The 20,035-nt window shown below is 44.7% G+C and overlaps 1 protein-coding gene across 2 annotated transcripts in view; it reads left to right on the top strand.

The window, feature by feature from the left end:
* Adra1a (adrenoceptor alpha 1A) overlaps positions 1-19,629 on the top strand; it is a 113,164-nt gene extending 93,535 nt beyond the window's left edge. Inside the window, exons 2-3 of one of the 2 annotated variants that reach the window (XM_017797601.1) lie at positions 11,827-12,212; positions 16,951-19,629. In XM_017797601.1, the coding sequence (XP_017653090.1) occupies positions 11,827-12,212; positions 16,951-16,959 (395 nt within the window). In that variant the 3' untranslated portion in view covers positions 16,960-19,629. Of the gene's footprint in view, positions 1-11,826; positions 13,204-16,950 lie in introns of those variants that run through there. The other variant, XM_008830974.3, reaches the window with a different exon arrangement.
* The last annotated feature ends 406 nt before the right edge of the window (positions 19,630-20,035 follow it).

Below are 20,035 nucleotides of genomic sequence, written 5' to 3'. Positions count from 1 at the left end.
AGCTGGTGAAGGGTCTTAATGAAGGGTCTTGAGGGACAGGATATTATTTGATGAGTTTGAACCTGGTCTTACCAGCAACAAAAAGACAATGCATAACACTTGGCCAGTACCAACCATCATACTAAGATCCCTGTAAACTTTCCTCTCTGTTGAGCTATTCCTGGGAATGTTATTGTACGGTGCCCATCACCTTCCTTCCTTTTCTGTCCCTTTCCACTGGGGCACTGACCAGACGACCACTCCAGACACACACAGCCCATAAATTATTAAAAAGAGCATGCACTCTGGAACCAGCAGCTACCCTGACTACCATGTACCCCAGGCCGAAGAACAGCAAATTGCATTCTGGCTCAGCATAACTCTACAAGCAGGCTTCAGAGGTTCCCTGGACTGCTCTCTAAGCAAGTGAATCCCATGGCACCAACTCGCGGGGCTCTCTCTTCTCCTAGCCCTTCTGCCCATGAGCTTAGACCCAAACCTCTAGTACAGACCCAGAGTGCTCTCCTTTAAACACTCACTCCCCAATACTTTGAGTTCCTTCTCCTCTAAAGCCTGCCTCCTTCCCTCTTGTTATAGCCCCACGTTGTTCCTTCATCATCCTCTGTGTCTGTTGGTTTTCCTTTGCTATAGCAAAATAACCTGGATCGGAGATGCAGATCAATAGTTGAGAGCTTGCTTAACATGGTCCCAGGAATTTGTTTCCTAGAACCACAAAGAAGACATGGTACTTTATAAAGAGAAGTGTATTTAGCTGATGACTTGGAAGACTGAAAGTCCAAGCTGCATAGTGTCCACTTTGGTAAGGGTCCTATAGCTGCATCACATCATGATAGCTGCCAACATGGTGGAGCCTCCAAGGATTAAATACCTTACACTAAGCACTCCCTCAAAAAGGACACTCCACCCCCAACATCACCATATGGTGGTATCAAGCTCCCAACACAGGAACGCTCAGGGAATAAACCACATCCAAACCACAGCATCTGTTTGCTGTAGGGTGTTTTCCCCTTTTAACTGTTGCAATTTACCTATAAGCATATGCTTTTATAGAAAGTCAGGGGGAAGCGATAATAACAATTACCTTCCTCAAGCCTTTAGCATCACAGATGAGGAAACTGAGTCCCAGAAAGGCCAAGTGGATCACCCAGCTTCACAAAACTGTTTCTCCATGTAGGAGAGCTGGACATGGAGGTGAAGAAGCAAATTTAGAAAGCGCTTCAAAAGAAAACACAAGCGGACTCTGGTGACTGTTTAGGGTACAGAGGCAAAGGAGGAGAGGGACCAAACACATGTTCTTCTCTGGAGCTGTGTTGGCTTTCATCCCCAGACCATGCCCTGAGCTTACTCTGGAGAAGGGATGGGAGAGAATCCTCATTATCTCTATCCTGTTTGACAAGAGGGTCAAAGAAAATGGGTAATCCGAAAATGTAAAAACAGGAGCTAGAGAGATGCTCAGTGGTTAGGAGCATGTACTGCTCTTGCAGGGGACCTAAGTTCGGTTCCCAGTACCTACTTCGGGCAGCCCACAACCGCCTATAACTCCAACCCCAAGGGATCCAACAACCAGTCCTCTTCTGGACTCTGAAGGCACTGCAGTCACACATGCACATACCCACACACAGACACAGACACAGACACAGACACAGACACACACACACACACACACACACACACACACACTAATTTAAAATTAAATAAAATAAAAAGAAAACTTAAAAACAGAGATAAAGCTGTGAAAGAAATAAACCACACTAGCGCATGTAGTCAGTTCTAGGACTACGCTTCTGAAGGTTGTGAGGTCTTGGAAATCTTTTCTGTGGAAATGATAAGATGTTTCAAACAGGAGGCTCATGAAACAATGGTGATCTCAGCAGTGACAGAGTCTAGAGCACAGGTTTGTCTGAGGAGCACAGATCTAGTTTGAAAACAACAGCCTATAGAACACGCTGACTTCGTTGTCTCTAGATTTTTTTTCTGAGTCACATAATCTATTCTGTTACATTAAGGAGGACAATTACACTGTCCATTGAGAGTATTTTGAATTAGTTAACAAAGAGGTTCTCTGGGAAGAAAAGCTCTCAAGAGGTCTACATGCTATTCTCCTCCAGGTTATAGTGGGACTCAGGCTGTGCAAGTCAGATGCATGTAGGGGCAGGGGGACCCCTGGCTCTGCAGAGCTGTCCTTGGACAGCCAGAGAAGGCTATGACAGGCACCTCATCTGCCACCTGCGGGCAGTATAGGGAACGACAGAGGGCGGCCTCATGCCTTGCCTGGTCTGAGAGGAGCAGTGGCTCCTTCACAGCTGTCACAAGACAGTGCTCCTCCATCTCTGGGAAAGTGGACATCCCACCTGCCGCCCACTGGGAGGAACCCCAGGGGACCTAGGCCTGTCCCCTCATGCTGTGTATGCGCCCAGCGCACATTTTGCCAGTTCCCCTTGTTCACTGCACCTTCCCGTGTCTCCCCGCCTTCCTACCTTGTCTGCCATTCACACTTCCTGCCAGAAACTTCAGAAGACCCAACATGCCGACTCCAGAAAAGACCCAACGTGCCAGCTCCAGAAAAGACCCAGCATGCCAACTCTCTTGAGGAAGCAATCACGTCTTCACTCAAGCATGCAACGAGAATGCGCCGTTTCCAAAAGAGGGAACAGGAGAGGCCCTTCCAGAGAGGGCATCAAGTCACATCTCCTGGCCCTGTTTCTGTGTTATGGGACACACAGGCTAAGTGAGGCGCCACCAGCCAAAGGTACAGCTTGTCCTCACTAGGTGGGATCCAAGCTTAACCATCTTCACCACCATCACAGACCACTGTGAGAGGCTGATAGAAGCTGAAGACCACTTCCCAGGAAAATGTACCCTACACACACAAAGACTTGTATCCAAGTTGGCAGGAAATCTGTCTATAGATCTCGAGTTGTGAGCCCAGGGTTTCTGTACAGATGAATCTGGCCATCTTTGTTAGTGATGCCAGGCTACTATCCTAGGTGGACTGTCCAAGGGTGGCCCTGCATGGACCCCAAGGGAGGCTCATTCAGGTCACTATGACACAGCTGAACTAGCAGCCCAACATGAGTCACCTAGTAGACCTTGGGAGGGTAAGAAACCTAAGACTACTCTTACACTCTCATTCCTAAAGCTTTTCTGTGGGATTTAATTGCATGAGGCAGTTTTCTCCCTGGTATAAAGGTGCCAACTGGTATGACATGAACATTGCTTGGCACTGGAGCTCTTTGGCACACCAAACTGACCAACCAAATCTCTTCTATGTCTATTGGATATGTACCAGTCCTGCTGCAGAGACCACCGGTTGGATAATATGCAATAAATAAGGGTAATTTTCTCCCACGGTCACATACCATCTGCTTCTCCTTTTCTTTTTTAACTGGAGTCATTTAAACACCAGTTTTCTGAATGTGATGACAAGAACACTAACAAGTTTTCTGAACAGCACATTCTGACTTTTTAAATAATGTACTTATTGACGATACCAGCTCCTCCTCTTTATGGCACACGCCGTGCAGTGGGAGCTGGGTGCGTTGTCACTAATGCTTCTCGTGCCATTGACAGGTTGGTAAATGGCACGTGAAGATCAGTAGTGGACCTGAGCAAAGTGGAGCAGGTTCTGGATCCGATCTTGAGACAGCCTTAGAAGAGTCATGTGATTGGGGGAAATCCGTACTCTGCTCAGGCTCAGTGCCTTCATCTCAATGGGGGAGAGGGGTTCTGCTGAGCTCCAGGTTCCTGCCAGTCCTAACAGCCTAGAAAGTCTATGACTGCAGCTAACTAGGATTCACCACAACCAAGTATCCCTCAAAGTTGTCATTAAGATAAGAAGCTTTCATATAGAGGTAACACGAAGTATACATGCTAAAGGCCAGAATCAAGAAGCTGACAGCTTCTACACCAAGTTTCCCTAATTCTGAAAGAAACATTCGAACTCAGAAGGAAACCTCTAATTTCTGGGGTTGGGTTGGAATTGAGGCACTCCATTTTTGGTCTTACCCAGTTTGGGAGTAAACAGAAGTTCTGGGGAAGCAAACTCATGTAAGGGCCCAACACTGGTAGAAAGTAAGTTCTCTCCTGAGAACGTTGAGGGGAAATGGTCCCGTCACTTCACAACCACAAAATGACTCTAAAGGCCAAGTTTTTACTGGGATAAATCCCAGTGCCCCCTCTCCCCATCATACCACCAGCAGAGCCCCAGATCAAAAACAAGAAGTAAAATGTTCCCAAGGGATAGGATTTCAAGTGAAAATGTGTAGAAGTTTCATTTTAAGCCACCAGTGTCATTTTCTCCTGGAAATCTAAGAACTTCTACAATGGTAGTAAGGATTCTGACTCCAAAGATGAGAAGATTGTTGATGTCGACATGCTGCTCCACCTGTCTCCTCCGCCCAGTTTTAAGACGGCCAGGGTATTTAGAAAGTTAGAAAAGAGTCCAAAAATCTGCAGCAACTAACTAAATGGTATATTCAGTGAAGAGAAGTATCTCAGACCAGGAAGATGGCTCAGCAGGTAAAAGAGCTCCCCACGTAAGCCTGACAACCAAGTTCAATTCCTGGAACCCCCATAAAAAGCCAGAGACCATAGAGCACAACTGTAATCCCAGGACTCCTACAGCAGAATGGGAAGCAAACACAAGAGAACTGGCCAGGTACTCCCAGGCTAGCTAGCTTGGAGCACACAAAGCAGTGGTGGAAAGAACTAAAGAGACCCTGCCTCACCCAGGTGGAAGGAGAGAACCCACTCCTGAACGTCATCCTCTGACCTCCACGAACGTTGTGGCATGCACATGCCTGCATTCACATACACAGATGCACACACTAATTAATAATCTATATTACATTGAAAAAGATGTATCTTCAAAGGATTGGGAATTTCCCAAAGCCTAAGAATTAAATTGGGACAAATTTGCATGCAAGGGATAACTGACCTGTAGGGCAAAGTGCCCCTGGAACTAAGATGGCAGCCATTGGCTCCTCTGGAGATGGAGTTTTGACAGATTGTTGGGAAACGAAGCTTAGCTACGGTGACAGAAGTTTCTCATCAGTTATTTCAGAAGATTCACTCTTCTTATGAAGCATGACAAGAAACACTGGAACGTTAGACAGCAAGCAATGCAGGAAGGGAGAAAGCAACAGAGAAATCTACAGCAGCGGTAGCAGCATGCACAGACCCATGCAAACTCAAGCAGACAAATACCCAGCACAGAACCGGGGCAGCAGGCCCCAATTTTAGCCCAAGAACTATTGGCAGCTGATTACTGCTGGGGGAGGGAGAGCTGATCTTCTTTAAGGGGGTGACTCTAGACAGGCTGACTAGACCCCAGTGGATGAACTTGTACTGAGGGATGTCTGGGGACACTAACTTGACTCAATAGACCTTAACATAAATGTCAGAATGCATGAAATCCAGTGGGGGGCTATGGGAGGGTGCAGATGGGGGAGGAGGTATAAAGAGGACTAAGATGTATATGAAATACATGAATTTTAATCAAATCATGCAAAAAAAAGAAAGAAACTACACAAAAAAGTGCGGTGCAGATGGGGGAGGAGGTATAAAGAGGACTAAGATGTATATGAAATACACGAATTTTAATCAAATCATGCAAAAAAAGAAAGAAACTACACAAAAAAGTGATCATACAACCTCCTGGGACCCTGTGCATACAAATCTACAGCAATGCTATCAGCATGCACAAGACCCATGCAAACTCAAACAGACAAAAACTCAGCACATAGCTGTGGAAATGGGCAGCAGGCCCCAATCTTAGTCAAATAACTATTGGTAGTTGATTACTACTGGGTGAGGAAGAGCTGATCTTTTTAAAGCGAGGGTCTCTAGATAGGCTGGCTAGACCTCAGTGGATGCACTTGCCCTGAGGGCTGTCTGGGGACACTAACTTGACTCAATAGACCTTAACATAAATGTCAGAATGCATGAAATCCAGTGGGGGGCTATGGGAGGGTGCAGATGGGGGAGGAGGTATAAAGAGGACTAAGATGTATATGAAATACATGAATTTTAATCAAATCATGCAAAAAAAAGAAAGAAACTACACAAAAAAGTGCAGAAGACTGCAGGAAGAAATCAGAGCTTGGGAAGAAGGAAGGAGCTGTAGCCAAAAGGGAAGAAAGTCACATGCCATGTCACATGGTGGCCACGAGCACAGAGAGGCCAAGGAGATCCAGCATTTAGTCAGCTCGAGTCATTCTCAGCCAGAACAACCACTCAACAGGAACAGATAGCCTGCAGGTTCCTGCAGTGTGAGGGGACCCAGGCAATAACAGCTCTTTTCCAAGCCTAATGCCTGCTCCAGGCACTTTCCCTAAGGAGGAACCATGACCTGAGGAAAGAGATCTGAGGACATTGATAATATCCATAAGGAGAACACATCCCCTTGCTGTCCTTCCTCTGGAAAGCTGCTAATGGAAGCGCCATTCTGGATCCCTCCCCTAATCACAGTGCTTTAGCAGCTGCTCAGAGGGAATCATGTGCCTCCCCTCTAAGGGAAGAGCGGTGTTCCAAGCAAGGAAGTGGAAACAGCCGCACAGGCCCCTTGGAAATGGCCAGGTTGGGGGTGGGCAAATCTGTGCTAGGCTTAGACACATCTGGGTGCTGTCACACACAATGGAATAAACCAAATGGTGCTGTTTATGGGAAGGTCTTCGGCCTGGAAACATCTCCCACTCACTGTCGAAACAGCCAACATCCAGAGATGTTCTTGGATTAAAAAGAAAATGTCCCTGAAGAATTCAAGCTAGAGACTATCTTACATCCAAATCTTAATATGTTGATTTTTTTTAACAAACTCCTTTTCTGGCCTTATGCCTCAGTTTCAGGGCAAAGAAATGGGATGTTTTGAGTTGGGGATGTAGAAAGGAAGGACCTGTATTTACTTCTGACAGAATAGACACAGCACTCAAACCACAGGAAAAGAGGCCAGGAACTTAGCTGTGAGTCAGCCAGATCCAAGGTTAAGAGGGTGTGGTAAGAGGGGATGGGAAAGAAATGACTAAAAGGGGTTAATGAGGCTTATTAATGCAAACCTGAACTCTATAAGCAGAAAGAGTGATCTTGAAGAACTGAAGGGAGGGGACTCTCGAATCACTTAAATAGCATTCATATTCAGAGTTCATATGGGTTTATTTTTTCTTTCCTTTTTTCTTAGCTGGAATTCTTCAAATAAGGAAAATACCTCCCCCGTCTAGCTGATTTGTTTGTAAGTAAAACCTCCAAGTGAGGAAGGAGATTTTTGCTCTCTGCCCAGTGCATCCCCACCTGCATCAGTCATTAAGCCCAGGAAAAGGCAGACATCTGTGAAACAGATTTCCCTTAATCAAATTGATGTGGCCATAAGAGAGAAATAGTGGACATTATATAGACATTGGAATGCAAAATGAGTTTTTCTGGAATTGACCATATTTGCACAAAGCCAGTCTTCATATTAAGATTGTTCACCTTCTCTGCCTCTCTGATGAAGTTTGGAAAAGCATTGTTCCAATTCACCTTCCTCTAGCTGCATACCTCATCATTCATGTGTACCATTCCCTGTCCTAGAAATGCATTAACCCGATAGATGTTGAGAGTCCATGAAGGAATGTAAGTCCTGAAATCAGACTGCATAATTTCAATTCTCAGCCCTGCCCGATCTGCATGATCTTGGTTGAGTTACTCAACTTCATTAAATAAAAGTTTCATTTGTAAAACAGAAAAACTAGGGGCTAGAGAGATGGCTCAGCAGTTAAGAACACTGACTGTTCTTGCAGAAGACCTGGGTTCGAATCCCAGCACCCACATGGCAGCTAACAACCGTCCATAACTCCAGTTCCAGGGGATCCGACAGCCTCTTCTGTGCTCCTCGGGCATTGCATGACACAGGTGCACTTGCCTACATGCAGGCATAACACTCATACACATAAAAATAATAAATGAAATAAATAGAAAAACTCGTGATCATATGATTCTGTGTGTGTGCACAGGTACACATATGTGTGCAGATGTACATGTATATGAAGTCTAGCAGGTACCTCAGGTGTCATTCCTTAGGCAATATCCATTTCTAATGACCCAGAACTCACCATCTACACTAGACTAGCTGACCATTGAGCCCCAGGGACCTACTGTATCCACTTCCTCAGCCCTGGAATTATAAGCATATGCCACAACACCTGTACTTTTTTTTAATACGGATCTTGATGCTTGTAAGGCACACATTTCCCCAGCCCAGAAGTTACATAATTCTTAACCTTACTAATGGTAGTTACTGTGGGGGCCTAAAGGCCCCACCTTGCATAGGTCCGAAAGGAAGTTACTGGGGCCGCAGCCTGGCTTGCTTTGAAAGTCTGAAGAATACTTCCACACTGCTGAGGAGTGCATGATCAGCGCGTGACCATCCTTAAGACACACCTTGGGGGGGAGGGGGGATTTCCAGGCGCCTTTATAAGCTCTGTAACACCTGCAATAAATGAGTCCCTGCTTGACTAGACTCCCCATTGTGTCTGAGTGTCCCCGGTACTGGGGGCAGCATGGGCTGGTGAACGGGTGCTTACTCATCCCCAATCATCACTGCCTGGGGGTCACTGGTTCGAACCCCCGGCAGTTACATTATATGTAAAATGTTCAGTACATCATCTGACTCAAAACAGATAATTGGGGCTGGAGAGATGGTTCAGTGGGTTAAGAGCACTGGCTGCTCGTTCAGAGGACCTGGGTTTGACTCCCAGTACCCATATGGCAGCTAACTCCAGTTCCAGGGGATCAAATGCCCTCTTCTGACTTCCACAGGCATTACACAACGTGGATTCACTTACACACATGCAGGCAATGCACTTATACACATGAAAAAATAAAATATATTTTTTAAAAACATAATTGATTACTCTATCATTTGTTAGAATGATAGGGCAACACTGAAAGATTTGAAACTAAAAAACTTTCTTAGTTAGGTGGTTTTCCAAGCAAACACCTGTCAACTTGTGTGTCTATGAATTTCTTTGAGACACTTTGAACTTCACAGAATTTATGCTTCACTAATAAGTGTTCCCTTCAACCACCACACCATTCCAGCATTTCAGACTTCCACATTACGTAAGTTTTCTCTTTGATTGAACTCAAGAATACTGTCAGCCAGAATAGTTTAGAAACACATCCAATTTGTTTGTTCTGTGTCATGACCCTGATGAGTCTGCAACTCAGAAAGGAAAAGAAAGATAGAAAATCAAGACCAACGGTTGAAAAATAAAAAAGGAGGGGTTGTGTGGGGCAAGGAGGAAATTTTCTATTCAACCTTCTTTTCCAAAGGCAAAATCTGAAGCCCACAGATGTAGTAAGACTGCTCCAAAGCCACTCACCCAAGTGAACATAAAACTGTTACCAATAGTAAAAGAAGAAGAGATGGACAGGAGTTTGGGAGTGAAAAAAAAAAAGAATAAAGGTAAAGGAAACATCAAGATATTCTTCTAAACCTCTCTCAAAGGAATAAAGAGGGACATATAGAGGTCCATAATTCATAAGGTACCTTTGTTGGTAACTACTAGGAATCTGGAGAGTAAAAAGAGCACTGGACTGGGAGCTCTAAATCCCTGGACTCATCACCATGTACAGTATCAAGTGTGTGACAACCACTTTCATAACTTTTTAATTTGGAAGTTGTCACTACATAATTCCTGAGGTTGTTTACACTTCAGTGGCCCATGGTTCTGTGACTCTGTTATTGAGTTCCATGGTCATTTGGGGCTTTGAATGTCAAGTGAGTCCAAGGGTTTATGTATTTGAATATTTGGTCTCCAGCTGGCAGTGCTGTTTTGGGAGGCTGTGCTGTTACAGGAGGTAGAACTTAGCTGAAGGAAGTAGGCTGCTGCAGGAGGGCCCCGAGTTTTATAGCCAGGTCCCACTTCCTATCCTGTCTTGCTTCCTGTTCCATTGAGCTGTAAGAATGTAAGACTCCCTGCCATGTACCTCCAGAGCCATGTGCCTCCACAGCCTTCCCTGCCATGCTGGACTGTATCCCCCTCAAACCATGAGCCAAAATAATTCCTTGTTCATTTAAGGTGTTGTGTGTCATGTGTTACGACTGTTTTAATTGTCAACTTGATCCAATCTAGAATCACCTGGGAAAAGAGTCTCAGTATGAGACTGTCTAGATCAGGTTGGCCTCTGGCCATGTCTGCAAGGGACTGTCTTGAATATGTTGATTGATATGGGAAGATCCAGCCTAAAAGTGGATGATATCATTCCTGGATTTTGATCCTGAATTGTATAATAATAGAAAAACCATGGCTGGAGAGATGGCTTAGCGGCTAAGAGCATGGACTGCTCTTGCAGAGGACCTGGGTTCAGTTCCCAGCACCCACATGGCAGCTAACAACCATCCATAACTTTATTCCAGGGGATCCAATGCCATCTTCTGACCTCTGCAGGCATTGCATGACATGAGTGCACTTACATACATAGGTATATAATAAACATAAAATAAAAATAACAAAAAATATATTTTAAAAAAGAATAGAAAAACCAAGCTGAGCAATAAACATACATTCTCCTCTCCCACCCCCACCGTGGATGTGACTAGCTTCCCTGTAATGATGGACTATAACCTAGAATTGTAAACCAACTAAAGTCTTTCATCCTACATTGCCTTTTCAGGGTATTTCATCACAGTGACAGAAACAAACCTGTAACGGGTATTCTGGATTAGAAAAAGTCACCAAGGAGCTCCAGTGTCAAGCAACATTTAGGCCAGACCAGGTGGCATCTTTATACCAGGGAGAAAGCCACCTCATCTAATCAAAGCCCAGAGAAAAGCTGTAGGACTGAGAGGATAAGAGCAGGCTCAAGTTTCTCATTCTCGCAGGGTCTACCAGATGACTCGTGTTGACCTGCTAGTTTGGCTGTGTCACGCTGACCTGATAGTGAATCCCCTGGGGTTCATCCAGGGCCACCTTTGGACAGTCCTCAGCTACCAGGGGTCTTCATGGCATCCACCTAGAAGCCATGAATCACTTGGAGTGCTGGCCACATTAGCAAGATGGAACGAGACCCAAGATCTTATCCTTGTTCTGTGTGTGAAATGGATAAGGTTTGAATGGGTGGAGAGGATGGAAAATGATGTTCAAGAGATATTAAATTGTTTGGCCCTGGGGGTGGTGGTGGTGGTGTTGTTTTGAGACAGGGTCTCCGTGTAGCCCCAGTTGGCCTGGAACTTAAGAGATATTTGAAAGGACAAAATATGATCAATGACTTGGAAAAAACTTTTGTAGTGAGACATCACCAAAGAACCGTGGAGGTTCCCTGGCCACATGGTGGCAAAGCCAATTAATACTTTGTAAATTGAGAATTCCCATTAAAATACACCTTTCCCACAGTCAGAAGAGAAGAAATTCACAAACAGCTAGGCTGGGTCTATGGAGCACTGCCTCAGAGAACAAAGGGTACAGTCGGGCAATCAAATTTTAATGTGGATGTGGATTTGAACGTATCCTACCTTATTTTAAAACTCAGCAAAACAGTCTGTGTATCTGGACTCTAAAAAAATTCCCTGCTAAGCACTCTAAGGCTTCAAAGATGCTGTCAGATGACCCTCTATCACACAGAGAGAGCTGGTGCTACTCTATTGGGCCTGCCACCATAATGGATGGTCACACAAGGAATGAGTGAAACTAGTCTTTGAAGATATTACAAAGGGTTTACCAACAAATCTGAGAAACTCATGTGTATTTGAAATCTTTTGAAACTCTTTAAAGATATAAAAAGATGGGTGTTGGTTTCTCTAGCTGATTGGCTTATTGACTTGCAAATAATAACTTATGTGTTTTCTTTCAGGGTCTTTCTTTCCTGATTTCAAGCCCCCGGAAACAGTTTTTAAAATAGTATTTTGGCTCGGATACCTAAACAGCTGCATCAACCCCATCATATATCCATGCTCCAGTCAGGAGTTCAAGAAGGCCTTTCAGAATGTCTTGAGAATCCAGTGTCTCCGCAGAAAGCAGTCTTCCAAGCACGCCCTGGGCTACACCCTGCACCCACCCAGCCAGGCCCTGGAGGGGCAGCACAAGGACATGGTGCGCATCCCTGTGGGATCAGGAGAGACCTTCTACAAGATCTCCAAGACAGATGGGGTCTGTGAATGGAAGTTTTTCTCTTCCATGCCTCATGGATCTGCCAGGATTACAATGCCCAAGGACCAATCTACCTGCACTACAGCCCGGGTGAGAAGTAAAAGCTTTTTGCAGGTCTGCTGCTGTGTGGGGTCCTCGACCCCCAGCCTTGGAGAAAACCACCAAGTTCCAACCATTAAGATCCATACCATCTCCCTCGGCGAAAATGGGGAGGACGTCTAGAGAAGGGGAAAGGTCACAGGCAAAAGGATGATCCTAGATACCACCACTTTCGGCTCAGAAGGCCAGTGCATTCTTCCTGAAGGACAAGCCAGGACCATCCATTGAGGGGAATCATCTGGGAATGGGGAGGGGGCGGATACCAGCTCATTAGGCAGTGGGTAAGGCCCAGGGAAGAAGCGGGATGTCTAGCCACCAACCGGTTCTAAATGACGCAAGACACACTTCTCTTAGCACTGGCTCTCGGTCATTCTCTGAGCCTGCTTTCTGCAACTGACCCTTTCAACGAGAAATACCATGGGAACGAAAGCTTCATACACAATCCAAAGGACTATAAATATAGGATTATGATTTCATCCTGAATATTTTGAGCATGCACTCTAAGTTTGGAGCTATTTCTTGATGGAAGTGAAGGGATTATTTTTCAGGCTAAACCTACTGACAACCACAGTTGGCATGTATGGAGAGAGAACCGAAACAGGAAAGACTGACACAGTGGCCAATGTCCTGGCGCATTGCTTTCACAGCAAGTTTTGATGCTCTACCAGATTCTCAGCTGGGGTGAACTTTCACAGAGAACTTTACCTGTGCTTGCTTTTTGGCTGGCTCCTCTTTGGAACTAAGGTGCATTTTCTACCCTTAGATCAAAAGAGTGGCCTGGACCAGCCAGGGATAGCATGCTTTAATCAAGAGACGATGGTGGGCCTGAGGCTCATTTTTCAAGTTAACTACTTTCAGCAGTTGCAAGACCAGGTGAAGGAAAGCTGCTTCTATAACCTATTTAAAGAGCTTTGAGAAAGGAGCTGGAGAGACGGCTCAGTGGTTAAGAACACTGGCTGCTCTTGCAGGGGACCTAGGTTCAGTTCCCACCACCCACATGGCCACTAACAACCCTGTGTAACTCCAGATCCGGAGGTCCAACACCCTCTTCTGGCCTCCTCAGGCATTGCATGACACAGGTGCACCTACCTACCTGCATGCAGGCAAAATACTAATACACATAAAATAAATTAAAGAGCAAGGGGTGGGGTGGGTGCTAATTTCAGACTAAGACAGAGGCTGCCCAGTTAGTCAACAGCCTTTGTGATGTACCAGATTATTTACCTTTTCTAGAACTCCATGTTAAAATCCAGGAAAGGCAAAATATTGACCCCCCCTTTCTTTTCCCCTTTCTTCTCTCTTGCTTCATCACTGCATAGGGAATGAGGTTCACTTGTGGCATGCTGAAATGAGCCTTAGGGTCCAGGTACATCCCTCCTGAGCTTCCAAAGACACTGATGCTTAGCCTCAAACACACAGTGACTGATTGCCAAATGACTACCCAAAGCAGGATTTGGCAAAGATACTATGCCAGAACTCAGTTTAGTCTAGCAAAAGGTATTATAGCCCTTCAGTTTCATCCATTCTTACTTTCTACAGAAACGTGAGGAACATGCTATTTTTTTCTTTATATATACCAAATTTTATAATCCTTAATAATTCAAATTATAATGAATTTTGACTATGGTAATATGGAAAAAATGGGAATATGTCTGCCATTCCACAATACAAATTGTAAAATGAGGTTTATGTTTGTGGCACAATCCCTACCAAGAATCACTGATCCAAAAGTCCTGACAGCTTCCATAGCTTCTTGCCCTACATACCTAATTTCTTCCAAGAACTTCAAAGAAGGCTAAAGCTGTCACGAAATCTTCATAACAAGGCTTCTGGCCCCATCATCTTTCCTCTCTTCCTCTGCGTCAAATTAAACATTCCCAGAAGGCTCACTAAGGCAGATCTCTGACACGCATTGCGATAGAGGGCACGTGTGCATGTGGCTGCGGGTTTTCTGGTTGGTCTGACTTGGGTCTTTGAATGTGGCTTCTTCCTCTGCCTTTTCCTGGATGATGTCTTCTTATTGGCTAGAGAGATAGCTGCTTGGACTTGTGTTTGGAACTTGGATTCTGCCACTGAGAAGTTGGCTGCAATTTTAGGCTCTCCTGGGCTCTCTCTATGATTCATAACAGCTCTACCAGATGTGGGTGTCAAGGCATCTAGGGAGAACTTGAACATGTAAGCCTTGCTTACCTTCTGCTTGCTAGGGTACACTGTTGAGTAGAGCTTCATTCCCAATCTGAATTTAAAAATCACTGTTGGCCATGACATTCATTGCCTTATAGGAAAAGCATCCTTGTGGTAAGAATGACCCTGTCTTTTCTTCAGCAAAATATGATTCTCTAAAACCCTTAAGGGATAAAAATTAAGAGTTAGAAGTGAAAAAGCTTATGAGTACCAGAAAGCTAGCATTAACGTCACTTCTAATCAGAAGAAACAACTGGAAAATCTTTGGGCCATCAGATAAAAACCATGACAATTGTATCCCTGTAAAGTTATCCATAAACAATTGTCTGCTACACTCCTCCAGCCTTCTTCTCTCTAGGGAGACAAGTACTTAGCAGTTTTTTTTCCATTCCCACAGCATGATACTGGGTAGAAACACACAAGTTTTATAAGCATTTGATGTCACCCAAAACTTAGTGACAAAGGTGGACTACCCAATATAAAAGTTGAGTTGCTTTTTACTCATCCACAAAAAAAGAAAAAATCTGTACCTTTAAGCGTGCCAAAAAGTATCTAAAATTGTTACAGCCAAACAAGAGATTGACATGTTTATATTCACATGTTTACTGTTTCTATTTGGAGTTTGAGGAATTTACCCAGAGTAACCTTAGCTAAAATGTTTTCTCTAACGAGTTCTAAAAAGCAATTTCTTTGGGATTGTCTCCACATCACATAAATCAATGGAACATTATAGGGTAGGCAAAATTTGAGTTCAATCTCAAGTTCAGATTGTGTGCATGAAGAAGGATCTTGAATCAACTTTGAATCTCTTTATTCATTTTTTCCCAAGGAGTTGGGTTTGTAGGTCAGTTGGTAGAGTGCTCGCATTGCATATACAAAGCCTTTAGTTCAGTCCCAAGCACTAAATGACCCAGGGGTGGTGGATCGTGCCTGTAATCCCAGCACTCAAGGCCATCCTCAAATACTTAGTAAGTCTGAGTCCAGTCTAGGCCTTGTGGAACCCTGTAACAAACAACAATAACAACAAAAATAATCCCCAGATTATACTATTATAAGAGTTTCAGAAAAAAACACTCTTCATGGTTTCTGTCCTTTCAAGTCTCATCCAGCACTGCTTCTGCATGGAGTCACTCTGTATACTCCACATTCTTCAAAGTTACTGTGATTTCTAACTCTCACCATTGACTCCGATTGGTCCATCCATGGTGGGCAGTCATATTTGGATAACTAAATACTTCCTGAGAGCATTTCTATTTGTTCTGTTATATGGCAGAGCTCATTGGCTCTAAACCTCTAGTAACTCTGTTCCTATTTTAGAAACAAAAATCTAATGGTTAAAAGTGGCTAAGGACTTGTCTAAGGTCCAAGAGGAGCCATGGCGCAAACCGAGGGATTTGAGCCCAACTTTAAGCATTCATGTTTTCTATAGCACCCCTGCTCCACACACAGTGTCAGGGAGGCACCTCCAGTTTGAATCGACAGGATCAGGAGACTAATACATAACCAAGCTTGAAAGTGACTTACATCCTTGGGGTTTGCCTATAAATTAATCTTAGCAAACATGCCATCAAATATCCAACCTAGTCAGATAATTCTGTATCTATAATTCTAACTATCAGACTGGACCGCTTTTGAGGACATAATTGCCAGAATGTTGCTAAGGCCTTACAAGGACAGAAGGTTATACTGAATAGGACTTACCGTGTATGGTGGAATACATAAGGTCCACTGGGAGGATGGGGGAGGTGTGACTGGGGGAGAGGGTCTAAATTTGATTAAGAACTGTTGAATGAAAATACGAAAGCTCAGTAATTTAAAAAAAGAATACAAAAGAATGTAAAATTGGCCAAGAATAAAAAGACCCAGTGGTGGATGGGACACAAATTGGGTGGTGTGTTGTAGTCTTTGATTACCAACCGTGGTTAATGTGGACTTAGGAAGCATATCTTTTCAAAAATACATAAAACATAGACATCCCTCACGCTTACTCCCCCTGCATTCCAGCCTTTATAGGTTTATAGGTTCTCTCAGAAGCCGCTCTGAGAGACGACCTCAGAATGCTGAGCCAGGTAGTCAGAAAGCCTGGCAGTTTTTGAAGATGAGGCATTGACGGGCAGTTGTATTCCTTATTAAGCAGCATCCACTTGCTTCTGGGTTCCCTTTCCCAAGGATCAGCTGGGTGTCCCAAGCATCTTAGCTTGCTTTGTCTTCAGTATGAACCATCATGAGGACTTCATGGTTGCAGCCTGGGACAAAAACATTTTAGGAACTGTTTTCTTGAGCAGGTCATTGTTCACGTTCAATCACAGTTAACAAACATTCTTAATTGTGTCTGGGGCTATCTTGACAAAATACTGTACCTCCTCAGCATATGAGCTGAATTAATTAGGGAAAGAGTTTTGCTCATCAGCAAAAGGAGAAACAAACAGGTTGAAGGCAAACTCTCCAAGCAAAAAAAGCCAGGGAGACAAAAGACAGAGATGGCAGATGTGCAGGCATCAGAGGTTTGCTCACTGATCACTCTGGTCTCTTTTTACACTACCAGGACTTTTAACCACGAAACCACGTGCACACAGCTCCGGCGGAGCCCAGTTGGAACACTGCACCTGCTCTGGGCCTCCAACCCATGCTGAGGAGCAGGGCTGAGTCCACACCTTCCAAAAGCCATGGAAACAGTGGCCTCTGACCCCCCAAAGCCCCTGCAAGATGAGTGAGTGGACATGACCATGGTGGGGCTGGGCGGGAAGAGAGTTAGGATTTCAGTAGAGGACGCTGGCCCCTGGCCAGTGGTATGGACAGCATGATCCTGCTTGTGCTCCCCAGACCTTAATGACGTGTGAGTGAGCTGAGAATGGGCCTTACCTGCTCTGTACAGAATGTTGCATTTCAATCCGCTGCTGCTACAAGATGGATTAGAAGTAATTCCACCTGTGAAGGCTCTGGGGGTGGCAGAGAATTGAGGTGATTCACCACAGCCACAGCCATGGCCCAAAGCGGAGTGGTTTAGTCATGTTTTGCTGCATCTGATAAGCAAAGAACTGCCCTAAAACTGGTGGTTTATTCATTTCAAAAGGCAAAATCATTACTTCCTTATCATGTAGCTCAGGAGTTTATTACCTTACTCTTTCTGTTGCATGTTCAAGGGAGTCCCAAGATAAGCTAGAGATGATCATTGCTAAAGCGATGGAAAATACAGATTTCATTAGGTTAAAGAAAAAGTCTTAGAGAAAATGCTGCATGTAGAGAGAAAATATGATGAACATTCTGGACGACTGAATAGGCTGAATAAATTGGGAGCATTTGAATGTGAGAGAGAAGCAGCTAAGACAGAAATCCTAACATGAATTTATTGTTCCCATATATATGTGATATATGATATAGAGATATATAAGGCATATCACTTCAAACTTGTCAGACCTATCTTGGGTCATTCCTGTGTGGCAGAAGGAAAGGGAAGCAGTTACTATCTACATTTGGCTCATGAAGAAAGAGAGCATATGAGTTAAGGCTTCTTTTAGACACCCCATGCCCAGCCTCTGACTCCTTTATCTATGACGCACCCATGTCCCCAGCATCACCTGTGCATTTCGACGCTCTAACATTCATGCTCCATTTCTTCAGTCAGTTCCAGCCCATAACTCCAGCAGTTTGCCCTTTCTCCCCCGCCATCCTGGCCAGCATCTGGGAAGCACTTGTGGCCAAGGACGCAGTCACCCGTGCTTGTCTCCTTGGCTAACACACAGGCACACAGCATTCTGTCCCTTCACCATAGATAAGCTGCCACAGAGCCAAGGAAACAGCCAGGGACAGGAAGCTGTTGCTTTGCTCAATGGGGTGATGTGTAAGGCAAAGCCAGCTGTGACTGTCACCCTAAGGTCCTCAGGAACACAAAGGTCTTTCAGGGAGCCTGTGAGTCGTTGGGCACACTCTGATCAGAAGCCACAAATGGCCTCTCCTCACGGCACAGCCCTCAGCATGAAAGCAGAGAGAGGCACAGACAGTCCCCAGCTTATGAGCTGGCTGGGTTCTGAGTTCATCTGTTCAGAAGTCAAGAATGTGTTTTTCCAGGAGGCATTGTTATAAATGGGGGAGGGGAATATGTTCCCAGAGGAACCAAAAAAATAAACATCTATTTAATGTACACCAAGAGTTGGCACATTTTTTCTGTAAAGGGCTAGATGGTAAATATTTTAGACATGATCTCTAAGACAATATATTTAAATATGGTCTCTAACACACAATTCTGTTTTGGCCTTGGGGGACCTAAGGGACAAATCTCTTAAAATGTAGATCCATTTTTAGTTCACATGAAAACAGGCCCATGGGCTACACAATTTGCTACCCATGCTCCACGCCAGCTTATGCTATCCATCAAACAATGCTAATGGTAAACCATGGGTTTGGGTGATCAGCACCCAAACATGCTTTTAAAAATAGGTCATTGGTACATCACTACTGGACTAAATTAATGTTCCCAACCTAAGTGAGCTGTTACATAGTGATGAGTTCTTATCCTCGTGGTTTCTAAGCAAGTAGTTGGAGCAGAAGGAAGCATGTGTTGCCTCCACACTGAGCCCTGTCTGGTCAGCAGAAACCCTGAGTCTAGGGTCTTCTGGGCTTCATAGAGAATCTCTCTACGATGATCTACCTAACTCAGAGCAACAACAGAAATCAGATGCCACTTGATGGAGGCTGGCCTGAAATTTTTCCCAGACTCTTTGAACCTTCCAATGTGGAGGTCCCCAGAAGCATTCTGGGCTTCTTGAAGAGGGATTCTGCCCACTGCACCCTTTTGAGTTAGGGCTTTGGGGAACCAACTTAGAACTCATTAGGAAGAGTCATGGGACACAAAGAACATCTAAAAGGCAAATTAGATTCTGCCTTCTGTTTCTCCCTTTCCTATTTTTCTCTTTGCTATAAATCTAGAATCACTTACAGAAGTAGGACTACTATAAGGAAACATACTTAGCCGACCCCAGGATTATGGAAGCCATGCTTCCCTGAACTAGTACTTCATCAGCTAGACCTCCTTCCCTTCTTCTCTAGCCTCAGTGGGCAGTGAGGAGGAGCACGATGCTCCCAGGTGTGATTAAGGCTCAGATCCCATGGCCTGAGTGCTGAGAAGGAAAATTCCATGGCTGGGCTGTGGGTGGGACAGTGGAGCAGATCTGGCCTGGTCTAGAAGGACCTGGAAATATTGGAGCCATTTAGCAAAAAGACCACAACCAACCTGGAAATGGAAAGGAAGGCTTGGCTGGGTTCTCGCTCTCTCTCTCTCTCTCTCTCTCTCTCTCTCTCTCTCTCTCTCTCCTTACAAGCAATGAAAGATAGTGTGTTAGATCCCCATTCCATGCAATATTGTGCTCCTCACTTTGAGTAAAAAAGATTAGAAGTTCCCTGGACAACTCTGATTCTGGTCCAGGCAGCTCCTCATGAGTCTAGGCCAGGAAAGGTAAGAACATGTCAAGGCCCTGGTCCCTCCAGGACCTTTCGTCTCCGCTTGGATCTCTGCCTTTCTGATCTTACTCAGCTCTTTCCTCAGGAAGAGCACAAGCATACCATGCAGCCACTTTCTGGGTGGTTTCTGGGGTGGTTTTAATCGCATGCCTCTTCTTTGTCAAGTTCTAGCT

This window comes from Nannospalax galili, unplaced genomic scaffold (assembly GCF_000622305.1).
Source record: "Nannospalax galili isolate Female #2095 unplaced genomic scaffold, S.galili_v1.0 scaffold915, whole genome shotgun sequence".
Taxonomy (NCBI): Eukaryota; Metazoa; Chordata; class Mammalia; order Rodentia; family Spalacidae; genus Nannospalax; species Nannospalax galili.
This window is presented reverse-complemented; position numbering and strand designations above follow the sequence as displayed.